Source organism: Marmota monax, unplaced genomic scaffold (genome assembly GCF_021218885.2).
Source record: "Marmota monax isolate L192 unplaced genomic scaffold, Marmota_monax_Labrador192_F-V1.1 WCK01_AAM20220418_F8-fsc00004, whole genome shotgun sequence".
In the NCBI taxonomy this organism is placed as follows: Eukaryota; Metazoa; Chordata; class Mammalia; order Rodentia; family Sciuridae; genus Marmota; species Marmota monax.
Genome location: NW_026692881.1, coordinates 32,789,191 through 32,807,111, shown reverse-complemented (window position 1 = coordinate 32,807,111; position 17,921 = coordinate 32,789,191). Strand labels below are relative to the sequence as shown.

The 17,921-nt window shown below is 53.9% G+C and overlaps 1 protein-coding gene across 2 annotated transcripts in view; it reads right to left on the bottom strand.

Moving 5' to 3' along the window:
• Window positions 1–17,921, bottom strand: part of Grk5 (G protein-coupled receptor kinase 5) — a 189,829-nt gene that overhangs the window by 53,274 nt on the left and 118,634 nt on the right. For both annotated transcript variants that reach the window (XM_046449824.2, XM_058581335.1), the window contains exon 3: window positions 6,084–6,196. In XM_046449824.2, coding sequence (XP_046305780.1) covers window positions 6,084–6,196 — 113 coding nt within the window. The remainder of the gene's footprint in view (window positions 1–6,083; window positions 6,197–17,921) is intronic.

Genomic DNA, 17,921 nt, shown 5'->3' with positions numbered 1-17,921 from the left:
TGCTCTGTTCCCTTGGATGGCTTACTCTGCAGAGAGCCAGCCATGGTGTAAGGACCCCGTGCAATCCCACGGAGAGGGCCACCAGGGGAAGAGCAGAGGCCTCCTGCCCACAGCCAGCACCTGCTTGCCAGTCCACGTGAGCGAGCCAGAGAGCAGATCCTCCAGTTGCGGTCGAGCCACCTGATGCTACCCTTCAAGAGTCCTCGAGCCAAGAGCACCGGGCTAACCATCCCCATCTTCCTGAACCACCAAAACCGTGGGATAATAAATTGTTGTTGCGTTTTGAGCCGCTGCAATGTGATAACTAACACTCGACAGGTATTCCAACTCATAGCTGTTGTTTACTTCATTTAAAATTATTCATCATTTATTTATTTTTCCATTTTTCATTTAACCAGAAAGTTGAGCCCTGTGAGGTCAAGAACCCGTTCACTGTGCAGCCTCCAATGGGGACAGAGCTTGGCCCAGGGGAGACACCTGATGAGTTGTGCCAAGTGAATCCGGCTCAGTATCCGCCAACCCTCCCTCGCCTCCTAAGAGACCTGAGAACTTCAAGTCACACTCAAGTGTGAGGACAGGAGGGTTTCAAATGAGCCAATATGTGGTCAAGATCCCAGAGAGCAGGTCAGAGAGCAGACCCTCCATCTCGAACACACCCAGGCAAGACCCTCTTGGCCCATGGGTTCACATTAGCCCGAGTCCCTCTCCTGCTGATCAGGGGCCAAACCCTCTTTGCCATCCAGAGATTGTTCCCTCCGCTTCTCTGTGGGGGGAAATGGAAGCCCTTTGAGGCCCAGAAGCAGGCTGAACTCCCTGCAGCCTCCAGAAAGAGGCCCTAACCATTCTGCTCCCAGAAAGCCACCTAGACCTCGTGTACAAATGGCCACAGCCTTCTGCTTGACTTGAGAAAAGTAGCCATTGAGATGGGGCAGGGGAGAGCCCATGATGGGAGCTACGTCAGAGCCCGAGGATGGGTTAGTCTTAATCGGCTCCACTTGGGGGACATTCAAGAGTCCCCCAAGTGAGGTAGGAATGGTGCGGCTGGCACTGGCTGAGCCCAGGAGCGCCGGGGTGGTACCGCAGCACACCAAGGGCACTGCCGCCCCCTCCCTCCTCTGAGCTCCAGGCAGGATGGAAGAAAAAACGGATTTCAGACGAGAAGTCACGCCAGCCCTGGAAAACTCAATAAAGTCTTCGTGCGTAAAAGGAGCGTCCAAAGGCCGGTCATTTGACGTCAAGTCAGGCGATGAAATGACCTCGCTATTTCCCAGGGACACAGAGAAAAGTGCAGAGGGGACAATCAGCAGCGACTTGGTTGAGAGGTATGCAGAGGGCGCTCGATGCCTTAACGCGGGAGCCAGACGCACATTTCCTTTCCAACAAATGGCTCTTGGTACCGGCCCAGTGACGGGGAAGACGACACCGCCAGGATGAAGGGGCATCCTTGGTATTTTATATTTCCCTTCTCCACCGACTGTGAGCGGCTAGCAGAACACGCGGCTGGAAAATTCCAACCTCACCCGCTCTGCCTCATCAACTCTCCAGACAGGTCCCAGAGCTGCCGCCACCCCGACTTCCCAGATGGGGAGCGGCCCTTGGGCCAGCGTCAGTCCCTGGCCTGCACTGCCTGTCCATCTCCAGGGTGAGTTCAGCGGCCGGGGCCGGACAGTCCCAGGTTTCTGTTCCCAACACAGACCTTCCTCGCCAGCTCCAGGCTTGGACACCCCTCTCCCCTGAACACCCCCCTGCGAGGGCTCTTCAGCAGGGCACCGAGGAAGCTCGGCAGAGAGCGAAGCTTCTCTTCTTGCCCCCAGCGTGGTCTTCCCCCAGCCTGTCCTTACTGCAGTCTGTCCTTAATCTTTCCTTACAGGCCACTCGGGTCAGAACAGTGAACTTGTCCTCTCATCCCCAATCCTTCAGGAATACTGGGAATTCTGCCTTCAAAATACGTCCCCAGTCCAACCACTTCCATGCTGGCTCGGCCACCATTCACTCTCACCTGCGTTGCTACAACAGCCTCCTGGCAACTGGCCTTGGTCCCACTTCTGCCCCCAAAGCCTGTTTCCATTGTGGAAAACAGGGCTCCTTTAAGCATCCAAGTCAGGTGCACAGCATGCTGCTTTGTTGAAGACCCTCTGTGACTCCTCATGTGACTCAGAGTAAAAGCCACAGTTCAGCAAAGGCCCAAGCTTAGACAATCCATGCCTTTCCCACTCACCTCCTGTACCCTTGTCCCCGATGCTCCAGCCACGGACACTCTTATCTGCAGGCCTTTTCACGGGCTGTTCCCTGCCTGCGATGCCCTTCCACCCCATGCCAGCTCTTCCGACTCCTTCTCGTCTTCAGCCAAATGTTGCCTACTGAATAATACAACGAGGCCCCGTGCCCACACTCCCAACCCCGTCACCTGCTCTCATCTATCACTTTCCAACATGCTCTATCATTGGCTTATCATGTCCAGCCTGCCCCTTCCTGGCTAGAACATCAACGACACAAAGGCACAGAGCTTGGTCCATTTTATTCACCGATTTATCCCAAGGACTGGAACCAGTCTGCAGAGAGCACTTTTGCTGAATGAATAAGAGGCTAAGAAAGTGGTGAGGAGCCTGGTCCTGGGGCTTCTTGTCCTGCCAAGTGAAGGCCTTGAATGGCCCCATGTTCTGTGACCCCCCAAAAAGGAAACTGAGACCAAGAGCTGTCCAGGGTTCGCCAGGCCTCTTGGACTGTGAAGAGGCCAGGTAGCTGTGAGATGGGCCATGCAGGAACCCTAGATGCATTCTTGGCCAGCAGTCCCCTAGTGTGATATCCACAAAAACCCTCACAGAGATGAAGGCTAACAGCTCTCAAACAACGCAGACAACCCAATGTCCTCCTGACCCCTCCACTGGGGCAGGACTGAGGACAGAGTCAGAGGCTTGCCTTTCCAGACTTTGGCTCTTGTTTGAAGAAACCCAATCTGGGGAGACCACTGCATCACTGGACAGACCCACTGGGGGCTGAGGTTCACTTTGCAGGAGGGTCCCGGTGGGTCCCACTTAACAAGGAGCTACTCCACCACAGACTTAGAAATCCACTGGCCTCAGGGCGGCCTGGTATGGAGGAAAGGACTCAGGGCTGGATTCTCTGCCCCTTAGTCTGTGACTCTGGGCAAGTCACCAGATCCCACTAGGCTGAAGTCCTAACTTTTGGTCAACCACCTATTGGGTACAGTGTACGAACTCAGGGACCCTGGGTCACATATGAGCCCCAAGAGATTTCTGGCTACTTCCAGAGACAAGCACACAAGCGGAGTGCTCCACAGCTCGGCTCACTGAGTGTGCTCTGAGCAGCACGACCTTGTGTGGACACTGTGTGAGCACCGGCAACATGATCACACCCCACCACACCCCCACCTGCAGATGGAGACACGAGGCACAGTGGCTAACCCCCACCCCTGGTCCCCCGAGAGCTGGTGGTGGGCAGTGTGGCCCTGGCCATCTCGGGAGCCTGCACTCTCCACTGTTCCCCACTCTACCAGCGTGGCGGGAGAGCATGGCGCAGGTGTGTGCTGCAGGTTGGCGCCCAGAGCAGGGGTGGGAGAGAGCAGTGGGGAAAGCCCTGGGAGCGGGGTACAGAGGATAAGCAGGCATGTGCCAGGCAGGAGGATCCTGGGGAGGCATCTCAGGCAGGAGGAGGGTTGATGCAGCTCAGGCCAAGAGGCTCACAGTAGACTGCAAGACGGAGCTCAGGTCAGGCCAGAACCAGAGGTCACAGAGACTCCAATGGAGGCTGTGGGTGAAGGGTGGGCAAGAGCCCAGTGGCAGCAGCTCTACTGAGTCATCCTCAAGACCCGGGCATCATCCTGGAGGTCAGTGCTTCCCAACTCAGACACACATTAAAGTCCTGGGAGATTTGAAAATGCCAATCTCTGCTAGAAACTATGGTCAAGCTAGTGGTAATAAGCACCATGCTGGGTCTCCAAGTACTGTCTTCCAGGAAAGGGGACTAGGATCCTCGTTGAACCAATGGTCTGTGGTACGAGAAGAGCCCAGAAGACTGCTGAGCCAGACGGCAAGGAGCTGCCAAGGACTCAGAAGCCCACCTGGGGGGCTCCCGCTGGCCAACCACGTGGGCAGGAAGGACCAGGAAGGATAAGGATGATGGTGCGTTGAAGCTCATCCAACATGTGGACAGCCCTTGGTCAAACTCCGGATCCTCCCATCAGAGGACTCGAGGGAGCCCAGCTGGGATCTTAAGAACATAAATGCAGGAAAAGAATCAAGCGTCACTGGGTAACCAAACAGCCTTCAAAGGAAGCGCTCCAGTTAGCCAGTGGACAAGAAATGATGGAATTAAAATTCTGCCACTTTGCAACCCCTCGTTAATCAACAGATTTATTTATTTTATTAAAAAAAAATTTTTTTAATTGTAGTTGGACACAATAACTTTATTTATTTTTATGTGATGCTGAGGATCAAACCCAGTACCTCGCACATGCTAGGTAAGCTCTCTACCACTGAGCCACAACCCTGGCCCTGCAACACCTCACAAAGGAAAACACAGACGTTAGTCGGTTCCCAACGGAAGGACACAAAGACATTTACAAAGTCAGTTGCACATGCACATCCCGAAAAGGGAAAACGAATCTGATCAAGTTCCTAGATCCAACTAAGCAATTTACAAGAAATACTGAGAAACTTATTAAATGACTCAGGGGAGGGGGGTGCTCTGGAGGAACAGAAACCCATCACGGTGGGAGGCCGTTACTGGGGAGACTGGAGACAGTCAGGAAAAAGACTGCCAATCACGGCGATGGTGTCCCCCAACAGTTAAAACACAATTTTATAAGATGCACAATGACGTTGGCGATGCATACTGAAAGGCTCACAGGCAAAATAACAGCGTATCTGAGACCTGCTACAAGGTGCCGCGGAGGGGAGGGTGGAGGTGGGGCGACAAATTGGCCCTGAGCGCATCGCTGTGGAAGTGGAGTGAAGGGCACATTTGGCTGGCTTTTACTTTTTATAGCTTGAAATTTTCCATAATAAAAAGTTATAAAAACACTAAGCCCCACCCCCAGAGATCCAAATTCATTAGTCTGGGCTTCAGCTCTGGCGCTGGTACCTTTTAAGACTGCCCGGTGCTCCGACCCTCAGCTGGGGTTCAGGACTGTCATGATCACTCATGCCGGACGCTCCACAGCCTGCACTAGGACAGGGCGAGCTGGGGGAGGGAACTGGCCTGGAGGTCAGGAGCCAAGCACAGGGTCCTTGACATTGGGGAAGGGGGAGGGAGGGGGGTCCCAGACAGCGCCAACAGTTTGGGTGACTGGGGTGCTGCCTCAGGGCTGCCTATAGGATTCTGGTGGAGATGTCCAGTGGGCAGTTTGGCCTGTGGGTCTAGAGAGCCACATGAAGACCCTGAAGTGACACACAAACTGGGGTCATTCCCAAGACGGAGACGGGGAGGGGACAGCTGCAGCCAGGGACAGCATGAGGGCAGACTTGGGCCCTGCCCCTAGGAGGGGGTACCAGGTGACTCATTCCTCGCCTCCCACCCCTCTCCTGCCTCAGCCAGAGACCCACAGGGCAAGTGGCTCAGCCAAGGGGCCAGCCTTCTGGATAAGGGCTGTGACATTTCCACCCCCTGCCCTTAAAGCTCCGCAGATCGAGGCATTTGTTAAACAAATAGGTGACGGCAGCTGAAGCCAGACAACAGGAGGCTGGCCACCTGAGTCTGGGTGCCGAGCCACAGCGCTCACCCGCTCACCCGGGGACCTGGGCTGGAGCCAAGAGGAAGCCCAGAGCCCAGGGGCTCACACTCTGTGGGGAAGCTGACCCAAGCCAGTGACCAAAGCCTTCAGCCTCGCCTTTGTCAAAGGCTCTCGGTGGGGGAAGGGCCCAGAGTCCCTGCGACTCCAGGGGTGTTGGGGAATGGCCCAGCTTCCCGGTGGAGTTTAGTCTTGGGCCTTCTAAACCATGAGTGCTCTCTCTCTCTCTCTCTCTCTCTCTCTCTCTCTCTCTCTCTCAGCAAAAAAAAAAAAAAAAAAAAAATGATCTCTGATCACAGAGGACGCAGGGGTCCCCCCAGGGGCAGGGACTTACCACCGAGTCCAGGAACTGAATGTAGCACTCCAGCCCAGGCCTGGTTTCGCAGAACTGCCGGAAAAGCAGCCTCCCGATGGGCTGCCTGTCACACAGGCCGCAGTAATCTCTGTCTGGAGGCAAGAAGGAGAGTGATGAGGCCAGGCAGGCCGCCCCTCACCCCACCTTCATCTCCAGCCCCAGCCCCATGGAGCAAGGTGACCATGAACTCTGTGGACCCAGAGGGACAAAGTCAGGGCGGAGAAAGGTGCCAGTCACCACCCAGCTCCCATCCACCTTCCCAATAACCGGATTTCTGTATGGAGATGCCAATGGTTCTGGAGACTATAGCTCGGTCCCCTGGTTGGCCAATCAGCTAACACAGGCCCTGATTCTGGCAACTGGGTAAGGTGACAGACATGTGACAATCTGCAGACTGTGTGGGAAACCAGGGCAGGGAAGCTCTGGTGCTCTGAACCTGAGTGCGGGGGAGAGTGGGGCCAGGGCTGCTGCGGTGCACTGACACCTTAGAGGAAGCTGCTGAGGAAGAGGCTGACCTCCGGAAGAGCCAGGAAAATGACGATAGCAGACTTGGTCCCCTGGTGATGTTACACACCTCTAGATCAAACCGTGCCTGCAGCCCAAACCACAGCTGAAAAGCTTATTTATAAGGCAACATATTTTCTTTGTTTAGGGCAGTTTGAAAAAATTTCAAATTACTCCTAATTCAAAGCATCCTAGTGGACACAGTAAAAAAGAAAAGAAAGAAAGAAAAGAAAAAAATAATTTTACCCAATTGGAACAAAGCCCACTCTCAGAATCCTTCGAATTATGAAAACCCTGCATTTCTAGCAAAGGAGCTAGAGGCATGGAGACAGGAAGTCAGCTGCTCTCAGTCATTCAGTAGCCAAGAGGGTTCTGAAGAGGAAATAGAGCAAAACTCTGGGCTGCAAGACCCTAGAGACTGGAGTGCTAGTTATAATCTGCTATGTTACTTCTAACAACTCACTCAACCTCCCTGGGTGATTTTCCTCTTCTGAAAACCAAAATCACATGTTTGGAGTTGGGACAGGGTCCTTTCTGTCTCTTCCTGCAATGTCACTAAGACTTTTTCAAGAAGTTTTCCCTGGCCAGAAAGATGCTCACAGCACTTACTAAGACCTGCTGCCTCAGACCCTCCCAAGCCCTAAACAATGGGCCTTCAAATTTGACGTAGCTTTAGGAGAGCCACTGGTGGGAAGGAAGGACTACATCCTTGCTGGGTGTAGAGGAACTGGTCAGCATCCCTAAGAAAGGGTTTCTCTGGAGACAGAGGCCCAGGAGAAGAGCTGGACACCACCATGGTGCCAGCTTGCTTTCACTCTCAGAGTCTGCTCACAGGACACGGAGCTATTACTGCTGGTAAGGAGGGGGGATCCTGTGGGGGCCAGTTGCAGGCCCTGGAGCTCTGTCACCAGGGTTCGAGTCCCAGCCCCACCACTCAACTGACTCTACACTTGCCCCTACCCACCCTCCCCGTCCTCATCTGCAGGCTGGGTAGAGTAATAGTACCCGTCTCCTGGGACTGTCATGGGGATTGAATATGACAATGTCCAGCAAGTCCTCAGACAGAGCCGGGCACACAGAAAATGCTCAATAAACCCCACCCATTATCATCCTGGATGTGGGGTGCTTTTCGTCTGTTCTAGCTCCCTTTTTTTTTTTTTTGTAAAGGAGCATTTTCTGCCCAAGTCTGAACAAACGCCACCAATGTCTTCTGGTTCCAGAGGAACTGATGCCTTCAAGCCTTGGAAGATGGACATGTGACTCAAGCTGAACCAATCAGAGTCCTCGTTCCTCCAGCTGTGAGAGGGTCAAGGATGAGCACGTGATCAACACCAGCCAATCAGAGTCTTCATCCTCCCAATCACAATGACGAGATCAAGGATGACCTGGAGACTCAGCCATAGCCAATCAGAGGCCCCTAGAGTGACAGACCCTGAGGGAGAAACTGAGTGGGTCCTGGAGTCCTTGCAGGGCTTTTGCCAGAACTTCCCGGAGCTGGTCAGATTGTCCTTTCCAGCAGGCAGCGAGAACCCATGGAGACTGAAGGAGCAAGGCAACGGCTGAGCAGAGAGGAGACCTGGAGGCAGCCCTGCCTGAGGCCAGCCCTGGGCAGTGGGTCGTGTACTGATAGGGATGCTGCCTCAGCCAGCGGCAGCAGGGTCTCTCTCTTGGAATGGAAAGAGCAGTGACCGGGCACATGCTTGTCCTTCATGGGTAAACTGCCTGCGGGCAGGGACCATGTGTAGGAACTCGCAGGTTCTGAGTATGGTAGGCAGAAAAGGGCACTCGACAGTCACATTCTCTCAAGTGGATGCTTTGATCAACAGGGGTGAGCCACTTGCCAAGTGCCCCACCCCTGCCCCGCTGCCCCTGGCCCTTCTCCAGTAGCTTGGTGGCTCAAACTAGTGTTGGACTACTGCCTCAACTCTGCCCTTCAACCATGGGCCCAGGCGCCACGCTCCAAGCACAGATGGTTCACAAATAGCCACTCCAGCGAGCATTTAGCCTTGTCGCCTGCCAGGTTCTCCTGGGGGCGGGGAGGGGGACTGCTGCTGCAAAGGGCAGCAGGGGTGTGTGTGGGCGAGCAGACAAGATCCCAAGTGACAGTTTTAAAATGTCACGTTAGATGAGTGTCATTGTCAGCCACAGGAGGGAACCTGGTCACGGTGGCCTGTGACAGGTCTGCAGCCTGCACTTGTTAGCATGAGGCCCTGCAGCACAGCCTGCCTTCCCACCGCCTCCCACTGCACCCGATCCCCCAATGGGAGGAAAACAAGCCTTCACGGCCTTTGGCAGTAAGGAGCTTTCCCAGCACAAACACGGAACCAAAGTCAACTGCTCTGGACCAACGTCAGTTTTATTCTATTAGCGGGGAGAGCACAGGACCTCGTGTGTAATTGAGCAAGCTGACCCCTCGCCCCATTTCCAAAAGCAATGGTGAGATTTCCCGAAGCATGTTGTGATTCCTTCCGAGTTCATCTAACACAAGTCTTCCCTCTCCATATGGCGTTGGCCGTCAGTATAGAAACAAGGCTGTCATAAACTTGCACAGTAAACACCATGTGATCCCCACACAAGCTGTCAGCAATGGTTCTGTGCCTCTCCAACAGCACGGGGCATCCCAGGCAGGAAAGCCACGTACCGGAAGCCCAGGAAGGAATAAAAGGATTAGTAATCATCTTTTAAAAAATGTTTTAGTTATAGATGGACATAATATTTTTTTTTAGTTTGTTTATTTATCTTTTATGTGGTGCTGAGGATCGAATCTAGTTCCTCAATTGCGCTAGGCAAGTGTTCTACCACCGAGCCACAACCCTAGCCCAGTAGTCATCTTTTCGGAGTTGGTATTTTTCCCTTCTCAGTCTTAAAGATAAATGGGTTTTCCTTCTCCATCCTTCCTCTTCTCCTGATCCTTCTTCCCCACCTCCTCCTCATTCTCCTTCTGTTAATGTACTGGGAACTGAATGCAGGGGTGCTTTACCACTCCGCTGCATCCCCCGCCCTTGCTTTTGTGAGAGTTGCCCAGGCTGTCCTCGAAATTGTGATCCTCCTGCCTCAGCCTCCAGAGTCACTGGCATTACAGGCTGCATCACTATGTGTGGCACACGGGCTCGTCTTCCTAGGAAGCACCCACAACAGCACCAAATCCAAGTACAATGTCTGCAGTTGAAGTAGATGCACCCCGGGAGAGACAGTGTTTGGGAATGATCAAGGTGATGGAGGGGGCACCAAAAATAAGTTCTTGGTGTGGCCACAGCAAACCTGACAGCCAGGTCACTTCTGGAAAGTCAGAAGCATGTGGAGCTCTACAGCACGTCCCTGGGGGAGACCCTGTCTGATCTGCCTTAGCAGGAACTGGCCATGCTCTGAAATCCAGGCTGCAAGGGGCTGACCACCACCCTGCTCCCGGGTGTGGCTACAGGGCTGCAGAGCACAGGCCCAGAAAAACAGAAGCCATCGTCTCCCAATCTCTCTCTCAGGAGGGGAGAACCTGGGGTGCTGTCCACACAGGCACTGAGTGCTGCATACTCACTGTACACACACACACACACACACACACACACACACCCCACAGGCTCTGCTAGAACATAGAAATCCTGCTGTCGGCCATGTACCTCATTGGTGTTCCCTCTAAGCCAGAAAGAAGCTGTCCTATATAGGAGGGAGCACCAGGTTCTCTGCCTCAAGTATCCACAAATCATTCTTTGTTCTTTTGGGCCCTTAATTCATTCAACTGTCATCCCAGGTCTCTTGCTTATCGATATAGAAGTTTCCTTTAATTTTAAGGTTCTCTTCTTGAACTCAGGGGTAGGGCTTGAACAGTGCAGGGTGCCACCAAGTAGACCTTCCAGAGTGGCTTAAGGAAAATGCAGAGAAAGTGGTAGGTGTCTTGGGGTTGGGAGGTGAGGCATGAAGGCAGGCATCAGCAAGCCGTGTTGAGGGAGGGGTCAGCAAATTACTGTCCTTGGCAACAAGACTAACCACATGCAACGCAGGGCCGGGCCAGGTCACTTCCTTCTCTGCTTTTCCCAGGTACAGTATGATGCTGGCCACACTGCCAACCAACAGAGGGCGCAACGAGACCAGGGGCCCTACCCTGGTTGCCTCACCTGGCAATGGGGGGCGGAGGGGGGACTCCCAATCTGTTCTCTCAGTAGGCTGCTGACCTCAGGCGATTGCCAAGGATGGTCTCAGCCCTGCTGGGGGTTCTGTGTCACCTAAGAGTCCTCGGTTTCTTCATCTATAACACAGGGGAGTTCGAGTAACAATCTCTAAGCCCCTTCACACCCTGGAGAGCTTCTTGGGTGCTAACTTCATAAGGGCAAGTGATTGAAGGGATTTGGGTCAAATTGCCACGAGGAGCTGAATGACTCTGAATTGACTGGGACTGTCCTGTGCCCCGGGGGTGTCTACGGTATGGCTGGTCTCTACCCACTTGTTATCATAGTAACTCCCAGCCGTGAAAACCAAAGATGGCTGCACATTGCCCAAATTGCCCCTTTAGACCTGCTGCAAAGGTCACCTTTGGAGCTCAGCTTTAACCAGGATCCCAAAGCTCTGCTTCTGTCCAGCCCCCTGGGGATTCCTGGTTCCATGGCAAGGTCAGCAAAAATTCCTAGTGGTAAACCTGTTAGCCTTTAGAGGCCTTATGGTCTCTGTCACAACTACTGCAATGAAAGCCTTCATGACAAAACGTAAATTGTCTGTGGGCATGGCCGCGTTCAATAAAACTTTATTTACAAAAGCAGATGCAGAGCCACATTGGGCTTACATGCTGATCTCTGCCTCTCCTGGGCCCTTGGACCCCTGGTCCTTCACAAGGTAATGCTAACCCAGTTGCTCTGATTCAGTCTTTCTCCTTCCTAGGGCCAGGGAACCCCTGCTGCCTTGAAGGAGCAGGGAGGAGCTTCTGAGGGTCGAAGTCCATGTTGCCTGAGGCTGTGGTCAACCACAAAGGAAACCAGGACTGAAGTCAGAAAGCCCAGGTTCAAGTCAGGTGGAGCCCAGGCCCTTCAAAGTCAAGGGACCTCTGGAAAGAACCCAAATGTCCAACCATTGGCGAATGGAAAAACAAAGGGTGGCATTGATACAATGGAATACCACTCACTGGTTAGAAAACGTGAATCATGGATACACACAATGCGGGTGAATCCCAGAAACAGCACGCAAGTCAAAGAAGAGACACAAACTGGCAGGTTCCACTCATCAGAAATTCTAGAAAAGGCAAACCTGTAGTGACAGAACTCGGACCAGTGGCTACAGGGGACAGGATAAGGACGGGCACAAGGGAACAGAGGCATAAAGGAACTTCTTGGGGTGATAAAAATGTTTTGGGGGTGACTGCGGTGGTTATATGGCTGTACATATTTTTCAAAAGTAATTTAACTGTATGGTTAAAGTTGGTGAATTCTACTATAGGTAAGTAACAGTACTTTGACAGAGCGGACCAATGGGAAAGAAAGAAAATGGAAGTCGTGTCCCCTGAATTCTGAGCTGGGTTCCCCCACTACAGGAGAGAATCCTGTGTACTCTTCTAGAGCAGCACTGCCCCAGGGAGGGCCGCGTCAGCGTCACCGGGAGTCACTGGAGAAGCAGGGCTGCACTGCGTCCACGGGTGGGACCGCAGTTTGGTTCAGCACGCCCTGGGGTGCAAAGCACTGCTTTCCCAACTCTGCGGGAAAGGACCAAGTTTCCGACGTTTCCAGTTCATCGTGAATTGTCATTTCTGTAACTCACATGGCACACACCTTCCAGGTGAGCCTAAAACCTGCTGGATAAGACGAGTCTCGTGATCACACCCCTGGGCGCCACAGCCAGTCAGGGGGCTGGAGCGCGACTAAGCGGCTCTCTGAGACCAGGAGAGGCAGTGCTGCTCTGGAAACACAGGTTGGTTTTGTCTCCTGTTCCTTTCTTAGGAGAGTCACTCCTCCTAACATGGTAATCTTTGGGTGAAGGCAACCCCAACCTCAGAGAGGTACAGGACCCAGGTCTGTCCCTGACCTTTTATTAACACTCTGAGGAAACCCAGGTTTTCTTCCTCTGAGGTCTTAAACTCTTAGGGCCACATATCCTGGAGGGGCTGGTACCTATCTTATGGTCATGTGGGCAGAACCTGCTAGAGAATGAAGAGGAGCAGGGTCCCAGTGATGTCTGAGGCCTGGAAACAGCCATTCCTGAAGTCAGAGAGCCACCCTTGGACTTTTCACCTAGATAAGCCAACAGATTTCGTTTTATCCTTAAGCTAGTTTGATTGGGGTTTCAGTCACTTGGAACCAAAGTATGAATAATAAGGTCTCTGACCTTAGGAGACCAAAATGACAACCCACAGGCCTTGCACACAGTGAAGGGCTCCACTAGAGGCCCCACGGCCTGCCCCAGCAGCACTCTCAAGGAATTCTTATCCTCTGCCTCCACCGTGAAGCTGGATCCGGGTGGAATTTCTGGAAGGTGTGTGATCACAGCTGATTAGTAGGACATCTCAGAAACACCAAACACCAAGCACTCCCACCCTCCCAGCCTGGAGGTAGCTGAGGCCTCCCCCACCCCACCAGCTGGCACAGGCTGGGTTCTGAATCCCAGCTCTGCTTGGGCTCAGAGGTTCTCAGCTGGGGGCAATCTGGGCAATGTGCAGCCACCTTTGGTTTCACGGCTGGGGTTACTATGATAACAAGTGGGTAGAGACCAGCCATTCGGTAGACACCCTGGTGCACAGGACAGAATCATTCAGCTCCACGGGCAACCTGCCACCACTGAGGCGGGGGGGAAGCCCGGGTTGCTGCACAGCCTGGGGCAACCTCCTCCTCTGGCCCAGTTGCCCCCCCGCCAGCCCGGGCTGGAGGACATGTGAGGGCGCTACAAGCTCTGCCATTAGCGGCCCCTTGGAGAGCTGACTCCTCTCTACAGGGCCCAAAAATGATGGCTTTTATTTCTCTGAAGATTCAAAAGGATAATGGGATGTAAAAATGAAAAGGGGCTCCCACCAGCACTGAAGGGCAGAGTCCCCCACTGTCCCTGACCACTAGACTCCAGGTTCTGGGAGGCAGGGCAGGGCTCTGCTGGCCTTCTCTGCCTTGCATCGAGTATCCCCCCACCCCAGCCAAGAAGCCGCATGTGTCCCAAACAGCACATGCCTGAGGTTAAGATCTCACAACCCAGGCAATTCCTTCAAGACCCAGAGCCCCCAGTAGACTCAGAAGCAGGAATGATATTGACAGTGAAGATAAATAAATGCTGTCATTGTTTTCATTCTTTTCCAGTGACACGGAATGGGAACATACTTTCTTAATTAAGAGTCTGTGGTATGTGTCGCTTGGAGGGCAACCAGAGCTTCCCACCAGAAGGGGCAGCATGGCTTCCCTCCGGTGGCCACAAGCCCCCAGCACAGCCCCACCGCCCACCGAGGCTCTCCAGAGCGGGCCTAAAGAGCAGCCCAGGCTGGCCACGTGGGGAGGGTGACCATGACTGAGACCTGCCTGCAACTGTGCTCACCATCGCCCCAGGCACTCCTTGAACTTGGGCCAATGAAAACCTACGTTCCATTTCAGAAATAAGAGCACGGACGAGATGCGGCTTCCTGAGGAAATGGAAATGCTAACACCAGAGCCCTTGGAAGTGAAACCACATGTTTATGGTAAAAGGGGAGGGGTTCCAAAGTGACCCCTGCGGCCATCTCTTGACCAACTGGAAGCCTCTTTCGTTTTATTTTATTTCACTTCGTTTCTCTAAAACACCAGGTGACTGTGGGGGGTGTTCCTGAAGGATCCCAAGGCAATGCAGGGGGATGTGGGTAGCCGGGGCCAGCCCACAGCGTCCACGCCGCCACACGCCAGGCTGAAACAATATGCAGAAAGGAAGACGTGCAATCAGCCCCTTCTTAAAAATCCCTGCCAGAGCTGGAAAAAACAACTGGGTGTTTGCTCTGAGGAAAAAGCTCTGTGACATTCGAAAGGCGAGATAGCATCGTGGACATGGGCAATTCCTCACCAGCCGCCTCTTGGAAGGCACAGGAGAGGAAAAGGGAAACATTTGGTATTTGGTTAGCAACAGCTGAGTGGGTTCCGATTACTTTAAGAAAGATGTTTTTATGTGAATAAAAAATGACATATGGCACGTTACACACACACACCCAAACCAAACCCCATCTTCCTGTCTGCCTCTTGTCCCCTCATTCTGGTCTCTAGTTTGACTGAATGTCTTGGGCTTGTCACATATTTCTTTCTGCTGCATCCAAACATAAAGCCCACGTCTTACAAGGCTGGTGGCACCTGGACAAGCCGCATGTCAAAACCACGGAGCTGAAGGGAGGCTGAGCCTGGCTGCTAGGCAGCAGGCTTGGGGGAGAAGGCGCTGCCGTGGGTCTGGGGAAGGCAGAGGAGGGGTGGGCTGCGGGGGCTAGCGGGGCCCAGGCCAGCGGCCTCTCTGATGAGGCTCCAGGACTCTGGCTTGATCTGTGCAGTCAAAGAGGTGTCCTCAGAGTCTGGGGAGAAGCTGGAGGTGTGACATCACCATGGGCCCTATGCAGCAAAAGGGACCCCAGAGTCAGGCAGTGACCATTCCCGTGTCTTTGTGTTTGTGCGTGTGGTACTGGGGCTTGAGCCCAGTAGCGCTCTACCACTGAACTCCATCCCCAGCCCTTTTTATTTTTTGAGACAGGGTCTTGCCCAGTTGCCCAGGCTGGCCTGGAACTTGTGATCCTCCCATCTCATTGGGATTATCAGGCATGGTTACTGCCCCTGGCTCCTCTCCCTTATTTTGAATGGGGGATGGGATGAAGAATCTGGCAAGTGAGTGGAGGAGCAGTGTAGGGCAGATGGCGGGAACGGCCACGGCCATGTGGCAGGTGGGTCCAGGTATAGCACAGGCCACAGCTGGAACAGGCCTGGCACACTGGGGAGACCTGGGGACAATCGGAACCCAAGTTCCAGGCCCAGATCTCTACTTGACATCGCTAAATGAGAGATCTGAAGCCTGGGCTCTCACCCAAAGCCTGGTGCCCTTGGCAGCAAACCTCGACCCTGCACCAACAGCAAGAGGACTGACAGCCCAGGGCAGAAAAGGCCCCTGGGCCATCGGGGTTTGTTCTTTAAATGCTGGGGAAAGAGGAAGCACACCGGTGCATGACCTGCGCTGGCTTCTATTTTTGTGGATGTTGAAACTTTTTCAAACCAGAGAAAGCAACTGTTTTAAAAGGACAGCTGCAGAATCACTGGAGAGCCTGGAAAGCAGAGGACTGTGACCACCGGATATCCTGCTGGGTGTAGGGACTGGGCACGTGTGGGTGCTCGGGTCTCTGTGTTTTGCCCTGCATGGCCTAACCGAAATCTTCCAGAGGTCTAGGGCCGCCTGCCGCATGGCAGGCGCCTGGGACAGTCTGGGCTGAAGGCGACTGCTGCCCTCCGCTCAGTGGCCCAAGCCTGTCCTTGTGTACACCCTGCTCTCACCATCCCAGGGACACCATCTGCTCAGGAGGACATTCTTCCTATAGCCTCTTTTCTCCTTGAATATGGATTTGTGTGCAGATGTGGGCCATTTTAGAAACTGTAGCTCCCAGGTGGTGCCCAGATCAATTGCACCAACCTTGGGGAAGGCAACCGTGACCTTTCATCCTTCCCAGGTGATCCGGCAATGCATCACTGTGGGGTCTAATTCACCACTGTGTCCACACCTGGAACAGCACCTCGCCCAAGCAGGAGTGCAGTTATACATGAAGAATGAAGAATGAACAAAAGAACAAATGAATCAATGGGATGGGGCTGGGGGAAGCCAGATGCCTCCAAATCTCAGGCCCACGTTCCCTTGACATTCTCTTCTGATCAGTTTGCCAGAAAGAAGATCTCCTAAAGCACTAGTTGATGTAGGGTTGCGCCTTATGTAGCTTCTGTTCAAGGGCAGCGCGGGGCCCCCGCGGCTCATGGGGCTTCAGATGCCTGGGCCGAGGAGGCTGGACAGGGCTGTCTACTGCACTTGGAGCTGCAACACGGTGAGCCCAGGGCCCTCAGGACCCCCAGAGCGAGGTGACCTGAACCTGGACCCTGCCGGCTCCCTGCTTTCTGAAAACCACAGCAGGCCTGGGGCTGGGCCAGGGCACGGGAAGTTGCCTCTAGCTCTACCTGGCCACTGCTCACTCCCTGGGGTCCTGCTTTCTCCCTTTATAAAATGAGGCTGACAAACAAGGGGAGCTTAAAAGTGGCCACTTCCTAGTTTGATGGATCCAGGGTGAGGTTGTGAGCTGGTGGGACTGGAGACATCAGAACCCCAAGAAGAGTCTGTCACTTCTGGGGTCTTTAAGCCCACCCAGCTGCCTCCCTCTTGCACCTCCAGCATTTCCCACAAGCCTGGGCACAGAGGGGCCTGGCAGAGTCTGCTGGGAAGCCTGGAGGTGGTACTGCCCCTTTCCATGCCTTGGTCTCCCTTCAAGCATTTCAAGTGACCCTCACATGAGGAGGTGCTGGCTGCAGGGAACAAAGCAGGAGAGGAGGGCTCAGAGGTGGGGCCCACCTTGCCTTCCAGGGCCGGCCTGGCTTCACCTGGAGCTATGAGCTAATAGAGCACAAGCCACAGGAGGGCGGGGCCAGGAAGTGGAAGGCAAGCCAGGGCCAAGGCAAATAGCAGCTTCTACGCAGACCTGGCTGTCCTGCCCAGACCTGGCTGTCCTGCCCAGCCCTGACGAGGTGGCCCCGTTTCTTCCTGGGCCATGGCCAGGACCTAGGGAGGCTCACAGCTGTGTGGGCCAAAAGCAGCCGAGACGTGAAGGCCTGGGAAGGTGGGGGCAGTGAGTGTCTCCCAAAAGTCCCGAGGTCTCAAGATCCCAAGCCCCCAGCCACCGGCTCTTGACGCAAATCCCACACAGGACTCAGCCAAGCTTAGCTGCACACTCCGGGAAGGCACTTTACCTCAGAGTGTCCCTGTTCTTGCTCAACGCTATGCCAAGAAGCCACTCTCACTCTGAAACCAAGCCTGTCTTTTGAGACACTTCCCTTGGCCCTCATTCTTGGGATGCAGAGGACGGGGTGTTTGAGACTGTTATTCTGTGCTTAGAGTCGTCTCTAAGATAAGCCTCCAGTAACCCCAGCCAGCCCCAGGACCACACCCAGATTGCTGTTCCCTGGAGCAGAGTACAGTGGGTTCGGCCTGCTGGAACCCAACTTGGGTCTTTGGTGATTAAACATCAAACTACGTCAACTCCTTCCATCTTGGTTTAGCCTGGTCTTAGTGTCATGAGGGGGTGGGGTTGCTAATGAGGGAAAAGGGGCACATTCCCAGGCACACAGAGCTACCTACTGCCCATGTTCCACACAAGCTGGGAGGCGAGGC